Below are 23,473 nucleotides of genomic sequence, written 5' to 3' on the forward strand. Positions count from 1 at the left end.
GGGGGGTCTTTTTGAGGAAGTTCTTCATTTTTTGTTTGTTTATATAAAAAATTTCACTTTAGGAAACTCAAATCAATGGAGAGCCTGTGAATGGTAGAGATTTAAATAATTCCTTAAACTGATATCCATGACTCTCCCTTTTTTGTAGACCTCAACTGGTGGATGCTGTCACCTCTGCTCAGACTTCAGACTCATTAGATGCCATTTTGGACTTTTTGGATTTCAAAAGTGACAGTAGCATTACCCTCCAGGAGAGGTTTCTCTATGCCTGTGGATTTGCCTCCCATCCCGATGAAGAACTCCTAAGAGCCCTCATTGTAAGTCAAATGAACACTGGGAAAATAAAGGCTCTCAGCTACTAAAAAGCTCATTAAGAATCTAGGCAGTAATTGGATTATTTTCTATCCATTAATCCATTATTTGTAGTAAACTGTTTCACATAGTGTCTTCTTTGCACTTCCTCTAAAGTAACATAAACTGTATTGTAAGGAAATTTAAAGATTATATTCACCTATCATACAATTTGACATAGAACAAAATTTCAGAGATGAATCTTGGTTATGCTTCAGAAATTGATTTTTAAAAGATTTGTTTTGACTTCAAAAGTCTTCATGGCATCTAATATACAATGCATTGAAGAGATACAATTCCTCCAATATTAAAAAATTTACAGTGGAAACAAAAGTTAGACTTCTCTTGGATCCAAGATTTAAAAACAAAATGTGTACTTATCCACTTATGATCTAGTGGAATAACTCATAATCTTTTTGGAAAATGAGACCATTTGAGGACCTGATAAATCAATGAAGCTCCTCTTCACCCATATGCAAAATTTTACAGACTATTTTTTTGTTTTACTGACTCAGTGAACCCAATCCATAAACCCCTCAGGAGTTCATAGACCCATGTTAAGAAGACCTGGAGAGGAGAGATTCTATTAATTCTTCAATTTAAAGTTAGAAAGTGAATTTGTAAGTGTCCCCAAATCAAAATTTTCAATTTGCTATCTAGGAACATAAAAACATTTTCCTTAGACATAGGTTATGTTGCATCTTAAAAAAACATTTCTAAAAATGTCCCTTTGAAATGTTTAAATGTTTTGATAACCTATTTTATCTCTGTTTGGTTAATAGAGTAAGTTCAAAGGTTCCTTTGGGAGCAATGACATCAGAGAAACTGTTATGATCATCATTGGGGCCCTCGTCAGAAAGCTGTGTCAGAATGAAGGCTGCAAACTCAAAGTAAGTGCAAATCCAATCTCATGTATTATATAGTTCCAGATCATTCTATGTCATACTCACTGAGCTGCCTATCACTGGCACTCCTGATCTCCCTTACCCTACTCCACTTTCCCTATTTCATAGCAATTATTGTCATCTAACATACTTTATAATTCAGTTATTCATGACATTTATGCTTATTTCTGTTTCCCACTGAAATATAACCTCCATGAAGAAATGGATCTTTGTCTTGTTAACACCAATTGCTTAAAATAATTGCTGATGCATAGATAATGTTCAACAAATACTTGCTAAAGAGTGAATAGTCTATTAATCCTTCACTGATATATATTTATTGAATGCCCATTTCATATGTGGCTTTCAATGGCATGTATGATATAGTTCTTTTTCTTAGAAAAATATTAGACTCCAGGGCTATCTCTTAGAGGAGAACTTTTTTAAAAAGGTTTATTTATTTATTTTAGAGAGAGACAAGGAGAGAAAGAGTATGAGTGGGAATGGCAAAGGGAGAGGGGGAGAGAATCCCAAGCAGACTCCATGCCAAGCATGGAGCACTACACAGGGCTTGGTCTCACAACCCTGAGATCATGACCTGTGCAGAAACCAAGAGTCAGATGTTTAACTGACTGAAGTGCCCTGGGGAATAAATAAGTGTGGTTTGCAGTTTTGAGTTTTGATGGAGGGAATTTTGTTACTTCTGATTACCCAGAGCTTTACATTTTGTTTTTAATTTCATTTGCTCAAAGCTTCTCCATTTGTCTGACTGGACTATTAATTTTAACATCTTTCTCATAAAAAACCAAAACCTCACTTTGTAAGCTTAACTAGTTATAGAAAATCCAAATGGATTAATATCCAACACAGCCTATCTTTCTATAATGCAAATAGATTAAAGATGCTGAATATATAAAAAGTCTTTTTTTGGTCCACATTTATTATACAGTCAGCCTGTAGTCAGCATTTTTCTTCTCTCTCAAAAAAGACATCACTATATTATTTTGCTTGCTGAGTGCTTGCTTTTAAAAATAATAGGGAGAACATTCTTGAAAGAGTGCCAAAAGAGACAACCCAAACTAGAAAGTAACCTAAGTATGAAAAAGATTACTAAAAAAAAAAAAAAAAAAAAAAAATGGCTTTGAAAGTGTTTGAACATCAGCCTAGTGAGTTCTGGCAGAGATCAAATTTGTATTATTTCTATGACATCAAAGAACTATGACTTCTTATATTTTTTCAATTTCCATGATTATTTGAATAGCTGATTTACTTCAGTAATCATATATCAAATATCTTGACTAAAGACAAAATTCATATATGAAAACATCCATTCAGAATTTAATAAGTATCTGCTCTGTTCTAAGGGTGATGTTAATCCCTAATATAAAGATGCATAAAATATTCTACCATCCTCAAAGAACTCCCAGTCCATTTATCAAATACAAACAAAAAATAATATTGAAATATAAACAAAGTGTTTTGAGAATACAGAATATATAGCAAACTATTCTGTTTGGGGGTGCTAGAGAAGGTTTCACCAAAATAGTAATATTTAAGCTTTGTCTAGAAGAGCTTTTTAGGTGAAGAGATGATAGTATGGAATGAAAGACATTCTAGGAGAAATACAATAATGCATGAAAAGGCCCAAAGTCAAAATGGGTCTGGTATGCCTGAGAACAGTGAGAAATTCTGTGGAGCTGGAGCACAAAGTATTCATATTTGTGGGGCAGATGGGTGAGAGTAGAGCACAGGAAAGAAGGGAAGAGAGAAAAGAAGTTGGATCTTTATTAATGAGATGCTAACAAGTCTGGCCATCACTCCAAAGAGAGAGGGGAGAATGGTATGTTTTTAGGCAGGTGAATGAGATGCTCAGATTTTTTTTTTTTTTTTTTTTTTTATAAAGAAGCAGAGTGTAGGGACTGGCTGTTGACTGGATTGGAGCAGCAAGATCTGATTGGAAATATTTACAACAACCGGACAAGAATTAGTAAAGGTCTGAATTAACATAGTGGCAGTAGGGTGAGAGAAAGAGACAGATTCAAGAGTCATTTAGGAGGTAGAGTTGATAGTACTCAGTGATGACTGATGGGGAGATGTGGGGAATGTGAAAGAGGTAAGAAGCTGGGTGACTAGTAAGGTTCCAGGGTAGGGTACTAGGTGTGGTGATGTCAACCACTTAAGCAAGGTTTATAGAACCGAGTTTGGGATTGGGAGGTAGGTAGAACTATGAATTTGTTTTGGCCATGTTAAGTTTGAAATCCTCTGGGCCACCAAGTTGAGTTGTCCAAAGGGCAGATGGCCATAGCCACCTGAAGCCCAGAAGAGGAGTTAGGGCCAGGAACAGGGTGGCTGCAACCTTGGGAGAGAGTAGAATGTAGCATGAGAAGGAAACTGAACAAAGGATTAAATGTAAAATTCTGCTGAAAATGGGATAGCCAAATTCTCATCACATCTTTAAAGTGTAAGACTGTTGAATCACAGACTTGTACCTCTGAAACAAATAATATATTATATGTTAAAAAAAAAGAAGAAGATAGTAGGAAGGGAGAAATGAAGGGGGGTAAATCGGTGGGGTGGATGAACCATGAGAGACTATGGACTCTGAGAAACAAACTGAGGGTTCCAGAGGGGAGGGGGGTGGGGGGATGGGTTAACCTGGTGATGGGTATTAAAGAGGGCACATTCTGCGTGGAGCACTGGGTGTTATAAGCAAACAATGAATCATGGAACACTACATCAAAAACTAATGATGTAATGTATGATGATTAACATAACATAATAAAATAAAAAAAAAAGTTACGTTGTAGGTAGCTTAAAACTAGCCCCTATCACTGTCATTCAATTTTGTTAATGTTTTGGGCAACTTTGGGCACGTGCTGTGATGAGCACTGGGTGTTACACGTAACTAATGAATCATTGAACACTACATCAAAAACTAATGATGTACTATACAGTGACTAACTGAACATAATAAAAAAATGCATCTTTGAAGATAATTAGTCACCAGATGGACTGTTGTAAATGTTCACGTTTGACTTTCAACTTTCTGCTGTGGAATATTCATCTACCTCTAGCCTACATCGAAGACATATGAATAGAAAGAAAATGATGTGTTCTCAGCAAAAATTTAGGGTGCCTGCTGGGCATAAAATACTTTTACTGCCCAGAAGGTACCTGCCATCCTATCGAGTGCTAAATTTTTTCAGCCTTACTAGCATGAAAGCTCTCGCCTGCCCCATGGCAGTCGGAGTGGCAGCTAGACAAGTTAACTCACCGAGTACAAAGCCCCCTATTTCTTTTTCTTATTAGTTTTTTGTCACATTTTGACCTCCTTGCATCCTAATTGCATTTTTCCCCAAATTTGTATTTGAAAAAATTCAAACCTACAGAAAAGTTGTAAGAATAGCATAATTCTATGACTGTATACCCTTCACCTAGATTTGCCAGTTTTTAACATCTTGCATACTTCTAGTATCTCACTCTGTTTTATCTCATTTTATTTGTATTTTGATTGAGCCATGTGAGAGAGGGTTGCAGACATCTGGCATTTTACCCCTAAATGCTTTTACTTATTACATAAGTGCTATTGCATCTAGGCCCTTACGATGGACAAAATACATATATCTATACTTATTATATGGTGAGTTCATACTGCTATCTTAATTCCAGCCCAATGCAACAAGCTTCTTTCTCTTCTTTCATTCCATACATTTATCTTCCTTCTCCTACAGTGAGAACCTTGGTGTTCAAGAACATCAATGTATTGATTTATTTGCTCAATCTTAAAACACACACACAATAGTTTTGGAATTGCTACACCAGTATTGCTACAAAAGTCAGACTAAATAAAGTTTAAGACTTCATCACAGCTCTTTTTGTTTTTAGAATATAGTTCTCTAAATGTGTACAGAATTCTATATTCAGAAGTCTCTTGCATCAAGTCTTTGTTATTCTCTTCTGTTTAATTATGTTAGCGGTTTGATATACGCTTATGTTTGTTTCTGTTTGAATTCAATTTTGGCAATTTTCCATCCTTGTTGATTTAATTTTACTTCTTGCATATGTGAAATATTAACATGGTTCAAAAGTCAAAACTACATTTTAAAGGCATTCTCAAAGGGGTCCTGTTCCCTTTTCTAGCTAGCCCTTCAACCCATTCTTGCCTGCCTCCTTCATGTACCCATTGTCATTAATTTTTGCTTTTTCCTTCCTGTATTTCTTTTTGCAACAGTAAGCAGATATACACACACATTTTTCTTTTTTTCTTTCACAAAATACAGCATTCTATATATACTCTTTTGTAGCTTATTTTTTCCACTTAACAATATACCCTGGAAATCACCCCATACCATTCTCAGAGATCCTCCTCATTCCTTTTTATAACTAGCCTAATACTTCACTATGTGAAGGGACCAATGTATTCAGGATCTCCCGCATATGGTCATGAGCTGGGTTCTACTATTTTGCTACTACAAGTCATGCTGAGATGAATGATCTTAGGCATATTTTTTCTTATTGTTAGAGATGTAGCATCAGGGCTGGGGGTGCTGGAACAAAATGTAGATATGTTAGCTTTTGCCAAATTACCTTTCTTAGGAATTGTATCACTTCATGCTTTCACCAGTAATGCATGAGAATGCCTATTTCCCCATAGCCTCAATAGGAAAGTATGTTATCAAACTTTTTAATCTTTTAATCAGTCTGATAGTTGAAAAATAGCATTTCTCTGAGTACACATGAAATTTAGTATCTTTCCTTCTATTTGGGGACCTTTTATATCTTTCCCCACCCCCTATCTCCCCCCTCTCTCTCTCTTCCCTACTCTCTGTGTGTATGTGTGTCTGTGTACCTACTGCCTAATTTCAGAATTTGCAAATCCTATAGTTGAATTAGACCTTAGGCATCTTTAAAGATGAAACTGAAGCCCCTAAAACATAGGTAGTGGCAAAGACCAGAATCTAGGCGTCCCTATTTGTAATTTACTTTTCCATTAAACTATTAACTTATAGTCAATTCTTTTTTTTTTTTTAGGCCAGAAAAAGGGGCCTTTTTGATTAAAGAACATATTTGAAAAGTACCTAGCAAAGTGCCACATAGAAGGCATTCAAGAAATATTTTTTGAACTGTATGGTAGCATTAATCAAATTGGATTCAAGTGGAAACAAGCACTTTTTAAACATTTAGAACAAGACCTTATGGTCAAGTTCTAAGTACTTTCACCAAACTGTTACTTAAGAAAAAGCGTGTGGCATCACTTAGGTGCCATCTAATTGTTCCTTTAGAAATTCAATGAAGAGGCAGTTTTATGAATAATCAATCACAAAGGAATTTTAGAAATGACTTTATACATTCAGAATGTGTTCAAAAGTAGATATATCAGTTATTAATTGTACTCATTCCTTCTTAAGAATATGTTAACGTATGCATTTTTAAAAAAACACAACACCTTTATCAAGTACACTTGTTCATTTTCATTGTGTGTCTCAGTCAGGCAACCAGTGCAAAACTTTCTAAAACTTTGGGTTGTTTTCTTGGACCCAAGAGTGAAGCCAGTCTTGTCCAAGCCTTATTTAATGTATGATTATACATATGTCTGAGGTAGTATGTGAATGTTTTAGGCAGTGGTGGAAGCCAAGAAGTTAATCCTGGGAGGACTTGAAAGAGCAGAGAAAAAAGAGGACACCATGATGTACCTCCTGGCTCTGAAGAATGCGCTGCTTCCGGAAGGCATCCCACTCCTTCTGAAGTATGCAGAAGCAGGGGAAGGGCCTGTCAGCCATCTTGCCACCACCACGCTCCAGAGATACGATGTCCGTTTCATAACTGATGAGGTAAATTCCCCAAGAGTATTTGCAACATTCACAGAAGGAAAAGAAGCGTGTCTAAACTTGAGTCAAATGCAAAGTTCTCTGAAGTCAGCCTCTTTTTTTCCCCCCAAACTATCTCTCTTTCCTGTTTAGAAATAACTCTTAAATTGAATTTAAGGCTATTCTGAAGCAGCCTCACATTTTGAATAGATAATGTCCTGTATCCTGAAGCATAAATATTGAAGCACATCCTCTTATTTTAAGAAACAAATTCTTTCCAGAAATACCTTTACTTCCATAAGTTTCAAAATACTGTTAAATGTTTCCACACTAAAATATCCTGGCTTAAGAATTTCTGTGTTGGTTCCTATAGCTGCATTTTCAGGAAGCCATCTAAATTAAACTTTGATTAGAACAGAAAAGTTTTTAAACTTCAAGATAAGCTGCCTGCTGAGAATGATATTTCCAGTTTGCAGCTGAGCACCTTCCCACTACTTTTTTTTTTTTTTTTTTGGTCAAAGTTGGTAGACTGCAAAGCATGATGGCTAGGGTCATGGGCTTTTGAGACAGAGACCTACCTATAAATTCTGGCTATTTTTTCCTAGTTGTTTGTGCTCAGTTGAGTTGTTTAACTCCTCTACACTTGAGAACAAGGCCAGCATTTGGGGGAAATAAAAAAAGCAAAGGGAAATGGAATTGAAAGAACTGTTTATAAATGCCTAGTACAGAAACCCCACCCCCATACCACATATTTTTAGGCAATGCTAGTAACCAATAAAATTATTTGTTGCCAATATTTGTTGCCACAGAAGCCATTATTTTAGCAGATTTTCTTTGGTGTTAATGTTTTGTTAAGAAAAGAGTTCCCTAATGTAACTTGTGGACTTTGGGTGACAATGGTTTGTCAGTATAGGTTTGTCAAATGTAACAAATGTACCACTGTGGTGCAGGATGCTGATGGGGAGGATGTTACATGTGTTTTGGGCAGGGTGGAGACTAGAGGCAAGGGGTATATAGGAACCCTTTATACTTCCAGCTTAGTTTTCTTGTGAACCTAAAAGTGCCCTGAAAAATGAAGTTTATTAATTTTTTAAAAAAGGATAAGGGAGGATCCTGAGGGACTTCATTCTAAGGAAATATCAGTTAATATAGCCATAGCTCCCCAGTAGTATCTTTAAAAATCGATATTAGTTAGGTGACACCATGATATGCTGCAATAACAGATGAGCTTCAAAATCTCAGCTTATCAAAAGTCTGTTTCTCATTCATGCCATGCCTAATGAAGGTAAGGGAAAATGTGGCCCTAAGTTTACTACAGTAGTAGTAAAAAGAGAGGGAGAAGGCACACCAGCTCTTAACTGTCCAAGTCCAGAAGTCACCCACAGCAATTCTATTCATGGTCTGTTGGCTAGGACTGTGGCCCCAACCTAACTGCAAAGAACCCTGGGAAATGTAAGAGCACATGCATATTTTTAAGAGCACTAACTATTCCTATCACAATATCAACATAAAAAATCTAGATGTGCCCTAAGTTTGAACATCTCTGAACAGGTAAAGAAGACTTTGAATAGGATATACCACCAGAATCGTAAAGTCCATGAAAAGACTGTACGCACTACTGCAGCCACCATCATTTTAAATAACAATCCGTCCTACATGGAAGTAAAAAACATTCTGCTCTCTATTGGGGATCTTCCCAAAGAAATGAATAAATACATGCTCGCTGTTGTTCAAGACATCCTACGTTTTGAAATGCCTGCAAGGTATGATGGAGTGCACCTGTCTCTCTGTTTATCTAAGAAAACTTATTTTATTTGTTCAAGCTTATTTGTTCATTGGTGTAGTACACATGTGGCTAATAATAATGGCATGGTCATTATGCTAGGTATGTTACATAAAACCAGAGTTGGCCAAGTTTCCTCCAAGAACTATTTAGCAGGCCAAATAAGACAACTTTACTTTGGCACTATGATTTGAAACCCGGGGTATGATTTGTACTTAGGTCTCCTGATCAGTCTGGTAAGTATATATTGCCAAACGTTTGTGATGTTTTAAAACACAACTACATTTTTAATAGGACTATTTTTATCAATAGCACAACAAAGTGATATAAGTTCTTACCAAATGGTCTTTCATGTTAACTTTCCAAAGGTTAGTGATCTAATATTGAAGACTCATCTATCACAGATCAAATGAATCTACCATTTAAGTTAAAAACCTCAGGCATGGCTCTCATTTTGGGACAATGCAAGGTATGGGGAGTGGGATCAGCAGACTTCATCCCTTTCAGTAACTCTTACTGGATTCATCTTCCTTCCAGTACCCAGGTCTCTTCTTCCGAATTCACTGATGTCTCCCTTCAAAGTGGTGCTTCCCCAGAGCTCTCTGCACTTCCTCACTGAAATGAGAAGGCTGGAAAAGAAATTTCCAATTTCCCCTGAGTTACTTGCACAGCAGGATCCCTAGGAAAGATCAAATTTGAGCATTTTCAGTTGAAAAGGAAAACAGATATGGGGGAGGTTGGAAAATAGATAAAGACAAAGGAAAAAAGTTTTAAAGGCAATAAAAGAAAGGGGTGTGGGAGGAGCGGGTAGAAGGGAGAAAAGAGCAGGACAGATAAGGAGGAAGAAGGAGCAGATGAGTGAGGGAGGAAGAAGCAAAGTCTGTCTGTAGCCATGTATTCCACGGGGAATGGATTTGACTTCTATTTCTTTGTTTGCTTTTGTGAGACTGTGGAGGAGATCCTGGGTGGGTTTACTGCCCTTGTCTTGTGAACCTAGTGATGCAGGGGACAGTAAAAGAGGACACAATGGGGTAGAGAGCAGCCAGGGAAAGGCGAGGAAGCTGTCGCAACACTGCAGGGCAGATTCTCAGGACCAGAATGGTTAGAGTTGGAAAGGACGTTACAGGCCACTTCGCTTGGTATCTCTCTCTAGTGTGGAATCTACTCTCCTAGCAGGTGGTGTCCAGTCTTTGCTTGCACCTGTCCAGTGGCAGGGGCTCGCCTCCTCTGAGGGAACTTGTGTCATTATTCAGAGACTATCACCAGTACTTCTTTATGTAACTGAAAGTTTCCTATTGGCCCTATTTGCCCCAATCCCTGGAGCAAAGCAGAGCAGGTCTAATCATTCATCCATACGCAGGCCCTTTGAATATTTGAAGACAGCCATTATGACCTCCTCATCCCTTCTTCTCCAGGCTAATGTCTTATAATATTGGGGGACCTATAGGGTTACTGTTCCCTCCCTCAATAATTTTCTACCTCAGATCTAGATCCAGATTTCTTTGGTTGATTATTTTGATATCTTTTGTGATAGTACCTAATTTTGTTATTACTGATATGATTAGTGTTAAGTAGTTGGGATCAGAAAGATCTCAGTACTCCTTAGACAGTAGACAAGATAGTGGCATAGGGTAAGGTTTAAGACTAACTTTAGAGGAGATAATCATTCATTTATGGGTTTTACTGAGATGTCTCTTTAATTGAAAACTCCGCAAGTAGAAAAAATTCCTGGGAATGAACTGTGACGTGTCATCAGCCACTGATAAGATTAGAGAGCATAGGAAAATGTTTAGAGAAATATTGAGCAAACCCATCCCCCACCCAGTTTGGTAGAGCTTTCCTTGAAAGTATATACTATTTAACAATAGAACCATGATGATTCATAGAACATGTGTTTTCCACTCCTGAGGTGTGTCCATTAGTTGGTTTAAGCCATTCATAGCTGGGCGTCCTTGCCTTGCTGTCATTTTGATACCAACCTGAATTTCAAATATCTGAGGAATGAAGGGGAAAGCCCTAATGCTAAAGTTGGCACTCCAGCTGGCACCTCCCCGGTCTTGGAGTGGCACGAGGAAAATTTGGCCCCCTCTTTTTTCCACTGAGGGTTTGTTTTTTTTCCAAATCTGACTTAGGAAGCCGCCATTACAATGAATGTGCAGCTTTTTCCTTTTCTGTCTTGCAGCAAAATGGTCCGTCGAGTTCTGAAGGAAATGGTTGCTCATAATTATGACCGTTTCTCCAAGAGTGGATCCTCTTCTGCCTATACTGGCTACATAGAACGTACGTCACCTGAAAAGGGGTTCTCCCTCTCTGCCCTTCTCCCAGTTGGTATTGCTGGAACTGTTACTAAATTACAGGGCTTTGGGTGTTTGATTGTTTATTGTTGTTGTTGTTGTGATTAGGTGCTCCCCACTCAGCATCTACTTACAGCCTGGACATTCTTTACTCTGGTTCTGGCATTCTAAGGAGAAGTAACCTGAACATCTTTCAGTACATTGGGAAAGCTCATCTTCACAGTAGCCAGGTAACTCATTTTCCATTAGTTTTGCTTAATAAAGTATGTAAAAAATTAGTCCAAAGTAGAATAATATATATTCTGGTGGTAACACTATAGAATGCATAAGTTATTGGTGGCTCCTGTTTTAAGTAGCTTGCGATTCCATCATCTGCGGGAGGCTGTATGGTTTATAATTCCAGAGAGAGTTTCAAGTATGAACTTGAAACCTAAATAATTTGACTTAACAGACTTGCCAAATATCTGTTTGTCATTTCAAAGGCAAACCTATTCACAAAATTGAAATTGTCCTAATATTTTTCACTTTTGTTTTAAAAAATATTATGTTTTTATTCATAGATATATTCCTTAATGTTCCACGTATCTAACTCTGGAATATATTTTCCTTTTCTGGGTGTTTCTATGAAGAAGTTGATTCTCCATAATAAAAACTTTGACTCTCTAAAGAGTCTATGTTGTTCAGCACCACCAAGAGGAAAAAGAATAAAGTGTAGGCATCTGACAACTGGCTGAATTCCATCTCTTTAGTTTTATTCAAAATTTGGTTACAATCTATAAAGCCTTCCTAATTATAAACTATACTTTCTTTTTAGTTTTTATGCATATCAAATTATAACCTTCTCAATAAGCTCATTTAAGCATTAAAATTGATCCAGTACTACACAAACTTGAGTTCTTATCCATGTTATATTACTATACCCTTTGATGAGACTCTAGTCAGAATACTATGTCCTTCTGTCCTGAGGAATCACCATCTGTTTGCTGATAGGCACTTTGAAATGCCAAACACCCAGTGGTTATGCGGCTGGGTATGGGGGACAGAGAATATATAGGATTCCTGTGTATGGGAGAGATCATCTTTTCTTTCAGCTCAAGAGAGAAGTTTGGCAGGAAAGGTGTGAGTCATGGCTTAGAGTGTTCCACCCCCCTCGTAGGAGCAGCCTTATGGCTACTGTCCCAACATTTCTCCATCTCCTGTTAGGAGCTCTGCAGGACAGCTGGTCCATTATATGTGACGGTCCTGGAGGGACTAGGAGTCTTGAGGATGACACCATAAAATGGAAAGCCCATGGCCTTGGTAGACAGAAGGGGTTTGAGTTCTGCCTCTGCCATTTGAGATTTTTGGTTATCTACATCAAAAGGGATAAAAGGTTGCAAGGATTAAATGAAGAAAACGAATTCACCTTATGTTCAGGCATAGAGTTGGTTTTTTGTTTTTGTTTTGTTTTTGTTTGCCTAGCTGCTGCAGATGTCTGAATTTCTGACCCTTAGGAAAGTTCTAGCCACAGCTCAGAACCATCCCCATCACTTACAGAACAGTCAGGGAGCTGATGTCAGGACTGTTATTTCCATTTTCCCCCAGGTGGTCATTGAAGCCCAAGGACTGGAAGCCTTGATTGCAGCTACTCCCGATGAGGGGGAGGAGAACCTTGACTCCTACGCCGGCATGTCAGCCATCCTCTTTGATGTTCAGCTCAGACCTGTCACTTTTTTCAACGGATACAGTGATTTGATGTCCAAAATGCTGTCAGCGTCTGGTGACCCTGTCAGTGTGGTGAAGGGACTCATTCTGCTGATAGATCATTCCCAGGTAATCCGTTTCTTCTTCAACTATTTATTTAATCCCTAATGTGTTCCAGGCACATTTGAAATGGGTGGAACCTCAGAGGACAAGGTTCCATCCATCTAGGGGTTCACATTCTAAGCACTCACCCTCTTGGTATTGCAGCCCTTCCTCCTTTTCCCCTTTGTTATAGGGAAGCAGACTTTTCTTTCACCTTTGTTAGCTGATGAAAACACATCCTCACTGTTGAGGCAAAAGAGAAAATAGTCAATATAATATGAATACAGTAATGCCATATATATTTCAATAAAACCGAAAGAAAAAAAAGAGAAAATACTAATGCTAACAGAAACAAGAAATTATAGAGAAAATAACCTAGCCCTTTTGTTGTTGATCAAAACTGTGTCTTATGGATATCACTAGCTGCAAGGAAAACTGGTAAGGGTAGTTTTTCAAAGGGCACCTTGTCACTCTGAACTAGCCTATGTTGTAGTTAAAATGAATGAAGAGAAGGACAACCAGCAGTACCTGTCATATCCCTTAATCCTCAAGGTCACATGAAAAAACAGTTCTCAAATTATATCAGAATTTTGCATTGCACGTATCCATTACAGTATTAACTCTGAGGAGATGAATTCTTTTTTTGAGAGAGAGAGCGTGTATATGCATGTGGTGTGGGGGAGGGCCAAAGGGAGAGGGAGAGAATCCTAAGCAAGCTCCAGCACACACAGCATGGAGCCCGACATGGGGCTTGATCTCACGACCCTGAGATCATGACCTGAGCTGAAATCAAGAATTGGGTGCTTAACCGACTGAGCCACCCAGGCACCCCGAAGGGGAGATGAATTCTTAATGAAAAAATCTCTGAAGAAGGCATAAGAGTGCTGAGGAAGTGATCTACATTTTAAGACACAGGAATCATGACAGTTCAACCCCATCTGTGTGTGCTCAGCTACCTATCAACAATCTCTGATGGTCAGAATTAGGCTGTAAAACTTGATGAAAACACAGTAATCTAGATCAGGCTCAGCAGACTTTTTATGTAAAGGGCAGAAAGCAAATATTTTAGACTTTGTGGACCATATGGTCTCTATTGCAATTACTCAGCTCTGCCACTCTAGAGTGAAAACAGCCTTCAGCAATATATTAACAAATGAGCGTGGCAGTGCTCCAACAAAATTGTATTTACAAAAACAGCAAGTGGGCCAGATTAGCCTGCAGGCCATAATTTGCCAACTCCTGATCTAGATGATCTTGTAAAGTTCTTCTGTTCATTAAGAGAAGTCACCTAAGTTGTATTCTAAGGCAAAGATCATCCCGTGGCTATTAAAACATAACCCAATATATGTGTATTTCCTATTGGAGTACTTGGCAGATTAGGGGTTACTATACCAATAAGCTGTTTGATGCTCCCTGGTTCTGCAGAGCAATCCAGTAATGCCATCCCAGCTTCAGAGGCACATACCACTCTAGGTCAAGTGCTGACATTGAAGGAAATTTTGGCAGTGGATAGGCTGTCACAGCCACCAGGGCAGATGGAATTACTCTGTGCTTACTCTCCCTCTCTCTTTTCGGCTAATTGGATTACTCTTCAGAGAAGGATGTCTGGTAAAGTCAGCTTAATAGGGAGATCCTCTTTATCCAGCAAAGAGCGTATTGTCCTGAATGGAAGCAATGGGATAATTTGTCAAAATATCAGTGTTTGAACCAAGAGACACCTTTGAGACCAAAGGTCCAAGATCAAGGCGTCACAGTAGCTACAAATGTAAAGTATCTTGTTCCTGTAGCTCATAGGCAATAATTTAAATAAATATGCATTCTGGGTCAAACAAGGACATAAGCCTATGATCTTTATTATAATATTTCTCAGAACACTAGGAGACAAAATAGGGTTATGATTTTGTAATAGCCATGTGTGGTAAGAGAAAAGTATCCTCCCTAGAGACAGTCTGGGTATTCATTCTGTCTCCATGTATGGCTAGTAGGCCTGGGTTCCTTTTAAATCTTCAGATATAATGCTTACCATGGAAGATTAGTAGGGGAATTAAATGAGATACCAAATGTAGAGCTTTGGGGCCAGAGTAGGTCCTCAGAACTGTTAGTTCCACTTACTTTGTACCCTTAAAAATGAGAACCACTGCACTATGTGGTTTAGTCCCTTTCACAAAGAAAGAGTGGTGTATCCCTCTACAGGGTTCAATGCTCTGTCCTTCATTGGGAGCTCAGGAAAATTCTTCTGTGACTACACCTAAGAGTTCTTCCATGGTCTCTTTGCATGAGAGAAATGGAATCGTCCCAGAGAGCCAAGGCACTCCTTAAAACCCAGACTGCAATGGAAATGCTCTCTCCCCACAAAAGGCACATTGTCTAAAATCTGTGAAATATTCTTTTCCATGGCACTTGGTGTGTTTTGATCCACCTAATGTATGGCCAGTGGGAAAGCCAAAGTCCACATCAAAAGTTTTTTTTGATTGGGTGGACTAACGAGATTATAGTTTTCAAATTGGGGAGAGAGGAGAAGATCCAAAGAAAGAAATACTTTTTTTGTTATTTTTTTAGAGAGGGAGAGAGAGTGCATGTGCATGTATGAGTGAGCAGAGGTGGGGGTAGAGGGGCAGAGGGAGAGGGAGAGGGAGAGAAAGAATCTTAAGCAGGCTCCGTGCTCAGCATGGAGCTCAAGTCCATGATCCTGAGATCATGATCTGAGCTGAAATCAAGGGTCAGATGCTTGCAGGTGCCTGAGTGGCTCTGTCAGATGGGCATCTGCCTTCAGCTCGGGTCATGGTCCCAGGGTCCTGGGATCGAGCCCCACGTCAGGCTCCCTGCTCGGCCGGGAGTCTGCTTCTCCCTCTCCCTCTACCTGCCACTCCCCCTGCTTGTACACTCTCTCTCTCTGTCAAATAAATAAATTTTTTTTAATAAAAATCTTAAAAAAAAAGTTGGTGAGCGCTGTGAAGTGTGCAAGACTGTTGAATCATAGATCTGTACCTCTGAAGCAAATAATACATTATATGTTAAAAAAAGAAGAAGAAGAAGAAGAAGATAGCAGGAGGGGAAGAATGAAGGGGGGGAAATCGGAGGGGGAGACGAGCCATGAGAGACGATGGACTCTGAAAAACAAACTGAGGGTTCTAGAGAGGAGGGGGGTGGGGGGATGGGTTAGCCTGCTGATGGGTATTAAAGAGGGCATGTTCTGCATGGAGCACTGGGTGTTATACGCAAACAATGAATCATGGAACACTACATCAAAAACTAATGATGTGATGTATGGTGATTAACGTAACATAATAAAAAAATAAAATAAAAAAATAAAAATAAAAAGAGTGAGAATCAAAAAAATAAAGGAAACCTATGTTATCTCTACCACCTCTCCCTCCACAAAACTTAAAATGTATAATCAGCCACCCCCGACACCTGTAGCTGCAGCTCTTTCTACCAACGGGTCCTGTCCCTGCACTATAATAAAATCACCCTTTTGCACCAAAAAAAAAAAAAAAAAAAAAAGAGTTGGACACTTAAATGACTGAGCCACTCAGGCTACCAGAAAGAAATACTTCTAAGACAGGGCACACAGTAGGGTTCATTTGGGAACAATCACTATTACAGTGCAAATGGAGAACTCAAATCTTGGTTCTGTAGTTCATAGGCATTGGTTAAAATTTGGGCATAATTATTCTGGCATTCTCAGGATAATTTGTGTTCCTTAAATATTAGTTATGATGCATGAGACAACCTTGCATCCTACTACAACCACGTTTAGTTCTAGAGTAAATGTAGCTGTAAGTATTCTTAAGGTTTTCTCCTAATGTGTCCTGAGTTCTATGTTAAGAACCTCACACTTTCATCCAGGTGTCTTTAGACTAAAAGTAGCTTCATGCCACAATGAGACTTTTTTGGTATACCTGGTTGTAAATCAAGGCCTTTAACTGAGATTTCTTGCCATGTTTTTCGGAAAGTGGAGAGAATTCAGAGAGATCAATATGATCCTTTCTAGAAAGCAAATCATGGCATTTGTAGTTGGGGAAAGCATGGCTTGTTTGGTTTGAGTAGGGCAGTTACATAAGGAAGTTAGTCATGCTGCCAGTTACCACGAACCTAAGATCTTTGGAGGGATATCAAAATTAAGGATACTGAGCCTTTTTTTCTCCAGAGCCATTATCTTTTCCAACACTGTTCCCAGGCAATGTGACTGCAATCCAGCTGAAGAACTTTTCAGCCAACATCACCCCAGCTAATGTCCTCAGAAAATGCAAGACTTAAAGGCTAACTACTGACAAACCCATTGACTAAATACTTTAGCGAATCAGCAATCTACTTCCAGTGATCAAGATTAGGACAATGTGTTTCCAAGCCTAGAGAAAGACTCCAACATTAGCACAACTCAAATGTTATTATCTATAGCAGGAGGTTGAACATGCCTTTGAAAAGGGGTTGACTAAATTTGCTTATTGTTATTATTACTATTATTAAATATTTTTGCTTCTAGGAGCTTCAGTTGCAATCTGGACTAAAGGCGAATATGGATGTCCAGGGTGGTCTAGCTATTGACATTTCAGGTGCAATGGAGTTTAGCCTGTGGTATCGTGAGTCTAAAACCCGGGTGAAAAATCGGTAAGCATATGTATAATATTCTATGCAATGAACTGCAGAGATATGCTTCTGGAATTGTTTAGCTCTCTGACTTTTCAAAATCTATGTTTTCTATTTGTAATTATTAAATCATAGAGTTGGAAGAAACCATGGGAAGTCATTCTCTCCATAGCTTCTCATGAGCAGGCCAGTTATCTGATCAACTCAGCCAAGAATCATCATGCTTTTAAAGACATCTGTCCACAGCCAGCTTGTCCCGTGGATGAGAAGTTCATCTTCTCTTGGTATTCCACATCAGTAATTGACAATGTTGTCAGAAAATATGACTCCAAAGCAAACTTTTTAGTTTTCCCTCTTGTTGGGATTTTTTTTTTTTTTTTTAAAGATTTTAGCTGTCAGAGAGAGAGAGAGAGAGAGCAGAAGCAGGGGAAGCTGCAGGGAGAGGGTGAAGCAGGCTCCCTGCTGAGTAAGGAGCCCAATGCAGGCCTCAGTCCCAGGACCCTAGGATCATGACCTGAGCGGAAGGCAGCCACTTAACCAAGTGAGCCACCCAGGCATCCCTCTTGTTGGGATTTTAAATCTTTACCCCTTTGCTATCTTCAGTGGAGAAAAATAAAAAGATGGTCACTTTTGTGTAGAATCAAAGTCTTAAGAGTCCTTAAGTCTTTTCATTAGCATTCTTTTTTCTAAACAAAATGTTCTCAGCTCCTTTAGTTTTTCTAATGTACGTGTCGAATCAAATGGACGTGTTTTATTTTGAGCATAAGACAATGTTTCTGAACCAGTGTGATAATCAGAATTATTCTTCTGTTTGTTGTGGAATCAAAGAAAAGGAAATGGAAATGCAATTGATTTTTACCTTTTTTTGATATTTAAAGATATTGTGGGGCAGAAGTGAGAAGGAGTGATAAAATTAAAGATTTGATTTCTATGAAACTGTGGCTAAAGGAATTGAGAAATCAAAAGGCAGCACATTTTAATGTGAAAGGTGACCCACAGTTTTACTAAAAGGAACCAAAGAAGAGAAATGGAACAGGCCATCAGAGGGATCAGCAGTGTAATTTAGGGCTTCTGGGTGAATCCGTGTTCTTCTTTTTTGAAGTATTTTCTAGATAGAAGTTCCCCCAAATTAAATGGAATTGAATTCTTTGCAGAAAGAAATCAACAAGAGCCACACCCAAAATTATCTGGATTTTTATTTTTATTTTTTTATTAACATATAATGTATTATTTGTTTCAGAGGTACAGATCTGTGATTCATCAGTCACAGCGCTCATCATACACAATTCACAGCGCTCACCATAGCACATACCCTCCCCAATGTCCATCACCCAGCCCCCCCATCCCTCCCACCCCCCTCCACTCCAACAACCCTCAGTTTTTTCCTGAGATTAAGAGTCTCTAATTATCTGGATTTTTAAAAAGGACACAGTATCCCTAAGAACCTACCAGTATCCACACTGTAGCCAGTCTATCTTTAATTTTTCATTTGTTCATTTAAAAAATATCTCTTAAGCCTTTGTTGAGCGCAAGATATTAGAAGGTATGGTAAGGGATTCAGGGACTTACATGAAACCACCTCTGACCTACTTTTACACTGACAACAACAAGAGCGGGGACTTTAATTTGCACAGCCTAACTTTGATAGTATCCGTCTATCAGAAAAGCCTGGGCATAGAACTGTTTTAACTGGGGAGGCAATTTCCCACAATTTCATTCAAAGTCTATATAATTAAATTAGAGTGATCCTAGAGGTAAGCCTTCTCCTGGGATTGTTTATCCTCTTCATCATCATCCAAGCCACGTTCCCTCGTCAACGCAATCTGCCTACCCAGTTCTCTAGGCAACTATTGGGGAACCCACCATATTTGTCCTTCCTGGAGCAATGCATTGTACACGCCCCACTGTAGGAATAGTTTTTGGTGACACAATATTTTTTCAAATATCTTGGCAAACATAGACTTAATGTCACTGGGGACCCTTTGGAGAAAGTAATGAAATGGAATGGAAGTAACTCCAAAGAAGCCCACAGAGATAGTTACTAAGAAAATTGTTATGAACGTCAGTCAGCTGTCTTTGTGAGTTTAGGCTTTGTTTTAAGCTAGCTCGGGTATTTCTGACTTCCTGAAAGGATCAGGTTCCAGGCACATTTTCCCCTTGGCCCTTGGTATGCCCATATCACATAGTAGTACCTGCTAGACACTTCATTCCCACATCTGGAATTAAGGCCATGGGCAGGCGCAGGGGAAGGGCAGACCTTCACTGCCTCATCACGGGGACTAACCAGGCCCTGATTCCCAGCAGAACTCTGAGCACGTTTAGGTCACAGTAGTCTTTTACGTGGTTCCTTCCAGTTGTGAGTTCAGACCCTGTGAAATTAGAGCTATTGGTTTAGATCAGTTAAATGTGATATTAACAAGGTTTTGTGGGGGGTTTTTTTGTTTTTTTTTTTTTGGCCTAAATCTCTAGGGTGGCTCTGGCAATAATTGGCAGCATCACTGTGGACTCCTCTTTTGTGAAAGCTGGCCTGGAAATCAGTGCAGAAACAGAAGCAGGCCTGGAGTTTATCTCCACAGTGCAATTTTCTCAGTACCCATTCTTGGTTTGCATGCAGATGGACAAGGATGGAGTTCCGTTCAGGTAAGACCCAGTGCTCATGGAATGTTCCTGTGCAGTCTCCAGTTCACCAGAAACTTGTGACCAGTTTTGAGCATTTAGTTTTCAAAATGGTAAAAATACAGTGAAACATAAATTTCCTTTAAATAAATAAAAGAACAAATGATAAGGCTTTAAAAAAAGTCAGTTTCTAGGATACCAAGAAAATATGAAGACTAGTTCATTTTATTCTGGGGATAATACTGTATTCTAGTCCAGAAATAATTTATGAAGGTAACAAAGGGATTTGATTTACCCTAAGAGTTGCCATGTAGTTTCAGCAAAAATAGTGGACATACACTATCAGCTAACTTCACAACTATCTCCTAGACCAAAAATTCAAAACAAAACACCTGGCAATCAATTACCATGGTTTAAGAGCCCAAATTAATTCATAGTTTTTAGGTAATCATACAACAGCAACTTGATCTTGTTTAAGTTTTGGCTTAAGCTTGAGAGTTTGAGATTTTGAATTGAAAAAAAAAATTTTTCAGTAGAATTCTTAGTGTCTCAAATACCAAATATATGATCGTTCATGTAAGCTGCCTATCACTTCTTCTACCCTACAGCTTCTCATTTACACTGTGTCCTTTGAATCTTATAATGGTTATTTAAAACAATACTGTCACATGGAAGTAGAATGCTTTGGTTAGCATTGACTCTTCTATTAGTTGTAGAGGTCTCCCTGACACATTATTAACCACGAAGGCAATTGGTATATTTAAAACAGCAAGCATATCTTACATCATCTCCTTTGATAAGTAGACCAGAGTTAAGCACTTTCTTTACTGTACTGACATTTCATGATTCATATCAGGAATGTATAAATGATACCAGTACAAATAGGAGTAGGTTATATTTTTACAGAATGAAAGATAGTAGATTATAATCAGAATATTAAGCTGTTGTTAACTTATATTAACTTATGTTTAGAATAAGCCTCCATTAATGAATTAAAAAAAAAATCAACATTTCAGTGGTCAAAATGCAGTGACCACCAAGCCAGGCTCATGGCTAACTGGTTTCTTTCCACATTCCACTTGGCCCAGAGCCCTAGGAATGTTTGTCTGTCAGCATTCTCAGCCTAAATCCAATTGGACTTGCTACTTACTCAAAAGGGGAGTGCTCCCAAGGTGGGGCTCCTGGAATGATGGGTGGGAGACATAGCAAGGCCTGCAAAGTTTAACAGCATCTCCAAAAAGCTGAGAGGAATTTCGTCCTTCATTCTAGAAAAATGTATGGTAGGACTCCTATATTCTAGGCATTCAAAGTATATCTGTTGCTGTAGAAATTAATGGGAAGAAAACAATGACCCCATTCATGGGAATGGAAGTTGGTAGTCTTTGGCACTCCCATCCTTTCTCAAATTGCTTTGAAACAGAAGCTTCAAGCGTACACTCAGTCAGTAGCTTGGCTCTGAGGGCTGTGGGTCCCTTTAGTATGTGTGTAATTTTGTTATTTTTGCTGTCATTATGCAGGCAATTTGAGACCAAGTATGAAAGGCTGTCCACAGGCAGAGGTTACATCTCTCGGAGAAGAAAAGAAAGCCTCATAGCGGGATCTGAATTTCCACTCCACCAAGAGAACTCTGACATGTGCAAGGTGGTGTTTGCCCCTGAGCCCGAGAGTAGTTCTGGCGGTTGGTTTTGAAACTGATTGGTAAGGTTTCACTTGGATCTGTCTCCGAGAAGGGATACGATGTGACATGCCTATATACTTGCTCTCTGAGAGCACAGTGTTTACATATATATCCGTATTTAAGATTTTTGTAAAAAGCTCTGAAAAACCTCAAATGATTAAATTTGGGCCAATTCCATATGCTACCGATAGTGTCATCTTGAGCCAACATATGTGACACTTCCAGCAACATTCCTGGTTTTGGTACCTCTGTCAAATCCCATTTGGTACAGTGAGAAGAGTGTTGTTCTGAGAAGAAATAATTGTCTGTAAAACACAAAACAAAACACACATACCCTCAGGAGAACCCAATTTTGTTTCAACGATTTTCAATCAGCGTGTAGGAAGCCCCCCATAGGACCTTATTGCATGGCTTGTTTCTACCAAATATGTTGCCCAATCAGGGGAAAAAAAAAAAAACAGACCCTTTGGGGGGAGGGGATAAGACTTTTTAAAGACTTTTGTCACAGCTTCAAGAGTGGATATTTATCTCGTTTATCATGAGTTTTACTAAGCATTGAGGTAGAAGGCACACAGAATTAAAGCACAGCATCATCTTTCTGCTGACCACAGGGTCAGATTGCTAGAAGAAAGCCATTTCACCCTCTGCCTTCTGCCCTGCGAGAACATTGGACTTAGCACGTAAGAGTTAGAAATACAAACTTCAGAAATTCCATTTGATTTTGCCTGTGCTGTGTCTCTTTGAGACTGTAATGTGGAACACTGTCCTTTATAAGGGACATTTCATATGTTCATTATTTTTTCTTTCATTCAAGCGTTTTGTGGTGGATGTTCTAGTCTGTTTGACTATAGTCTGTTCAAAAACCAGAATGGCCAAGACAATTTAATACTGCTTTTAGAAACTGATGGATTTGGACTTCTAAAATATGAAATCAAGAAAAGATCGTCTTTATTTGTACAAATTAAAAGAGCCTTGTTAAACGTTTTCAAATACCTATTAATAAACCAGATGTATGTGTTTGTGGTAATAAGCTCCAAACAGGTAACAGGTGCTCATTTGTCCATTAAGTACACACACACACACACAATGGAAGTTTAGCTAGCCCACCACTGGTTGTAAATTTTAAATGATGTGTGATGAAATAAATATATGGACATCCTATTGAGTTGTCTTTGTCTTCCATTACTTTGAACACCACATTTCTCTGTTTCTGCCACTTTCTGAGCTCAGCCACATACACGATTAGGCCTCTGCCACTCTATAGGACAGGCTGGATTCTCTAATAGGAGGTCAGAGCCCTGTGGAATATGAACCACAGATTACCAGCAGTCAGAACCTCTTCAGTACCTGTAAACTTGAAAACGAGCTCTAATTCCAGTTTTCATAAGGCTCTGGGCTGGCACCTTTATTGTGATGTTACTGAGAAGAGAGACAGGGATCAAAAACTGAAGGGGGGTGGATTGTCATGGGTGGTGGCATTGGCCTTGGAAGAAGTACTCTGTAAAGCTACCCATGCTACAGCAAAAGCAAGTTGACCTCAGGCACTAAGCCAAAGATGTCATGGGCCAAGAAACCTCAGCCATGTGATGCTTAACACATCACAACTGCTTCTGTAAAATGCAAAATAGTAATTTACTCAAGAGTGATGAATGTGGCATCCTGGACATTAGTATTATGCTACTTCC

General features: G+C 38.8%; 1 protein-coding gene across 3 annotated transcripts in view; it reads left to right on the forward strand.

The window, feature by feature from the left end:
* The window catches only part of MTTP (microsomal triglyceride transfer protein), a 58,200-nt gene extending 35,251 nt beyond the window's left edge, over positions 1–22,949 (forward strand). For all 3 annotated transcript variants that reach the window (XM_073892012.1, XM_025873498.2, XM_073892013.1), the window contains 10 exons: positions 149–317; positions 1,134–1,241; positions 6,854–7,066; positions 8,594–8,805; positions 11,008–11,105; positions 11,228–11,349; positions 12,704–12,931; positions 17,391–17,515; positions 19,964–20,134; positions 21,628–22,949. In XM_073892012.1, the coding sequence (XP_073748113.1) occupies positions 149–317; positions 1,134–1,241; positions 6,854–7,066; positions 8,594–8,805; positions 11,008–11,105; positions 11,228–11,349; positions 12,704–12,931; positions 17,391–17,515; positions 19,964–20,134; positions 21,628–21,799 (1,618 nt within the window). In that variant the 3' untranslated portion in view covers positions 21,800–22,949. The remainder of the gene's footprint in view (positions 1–148; positions 318–1,133; positions 1,242–6,853; positions 7,067–8,593; positions 8,806–11,007; positions 11,106–11,227; positions 11,350–12,703; positions 12,932–17,390; positions 17,516–19,963; positions 20,135–21,627) is intronic.
* The last annotated feature ends 524 nt before the right edge of the window (positions 22,950–23,473 follow it).

This window comes from Callorhinus ursinus, unplaced genomic scaffold, assembly GCF_003265705.2.
Source record: "Callorhinus ursinus isolate GAN/ISIS: 27379988/994484 unplaced genomic scaffold, GSC_fseal_2.0 scaffold4, whole genome shotgun sequence".
In the NCBI taxonomy this organism is placed as follows: domain Eukaryota; kingdom Metazoa; phylum Chordata; class Mammalia; order Carnivora; family Otariidae; genus Callorhinus; species Callorhinus ursinus.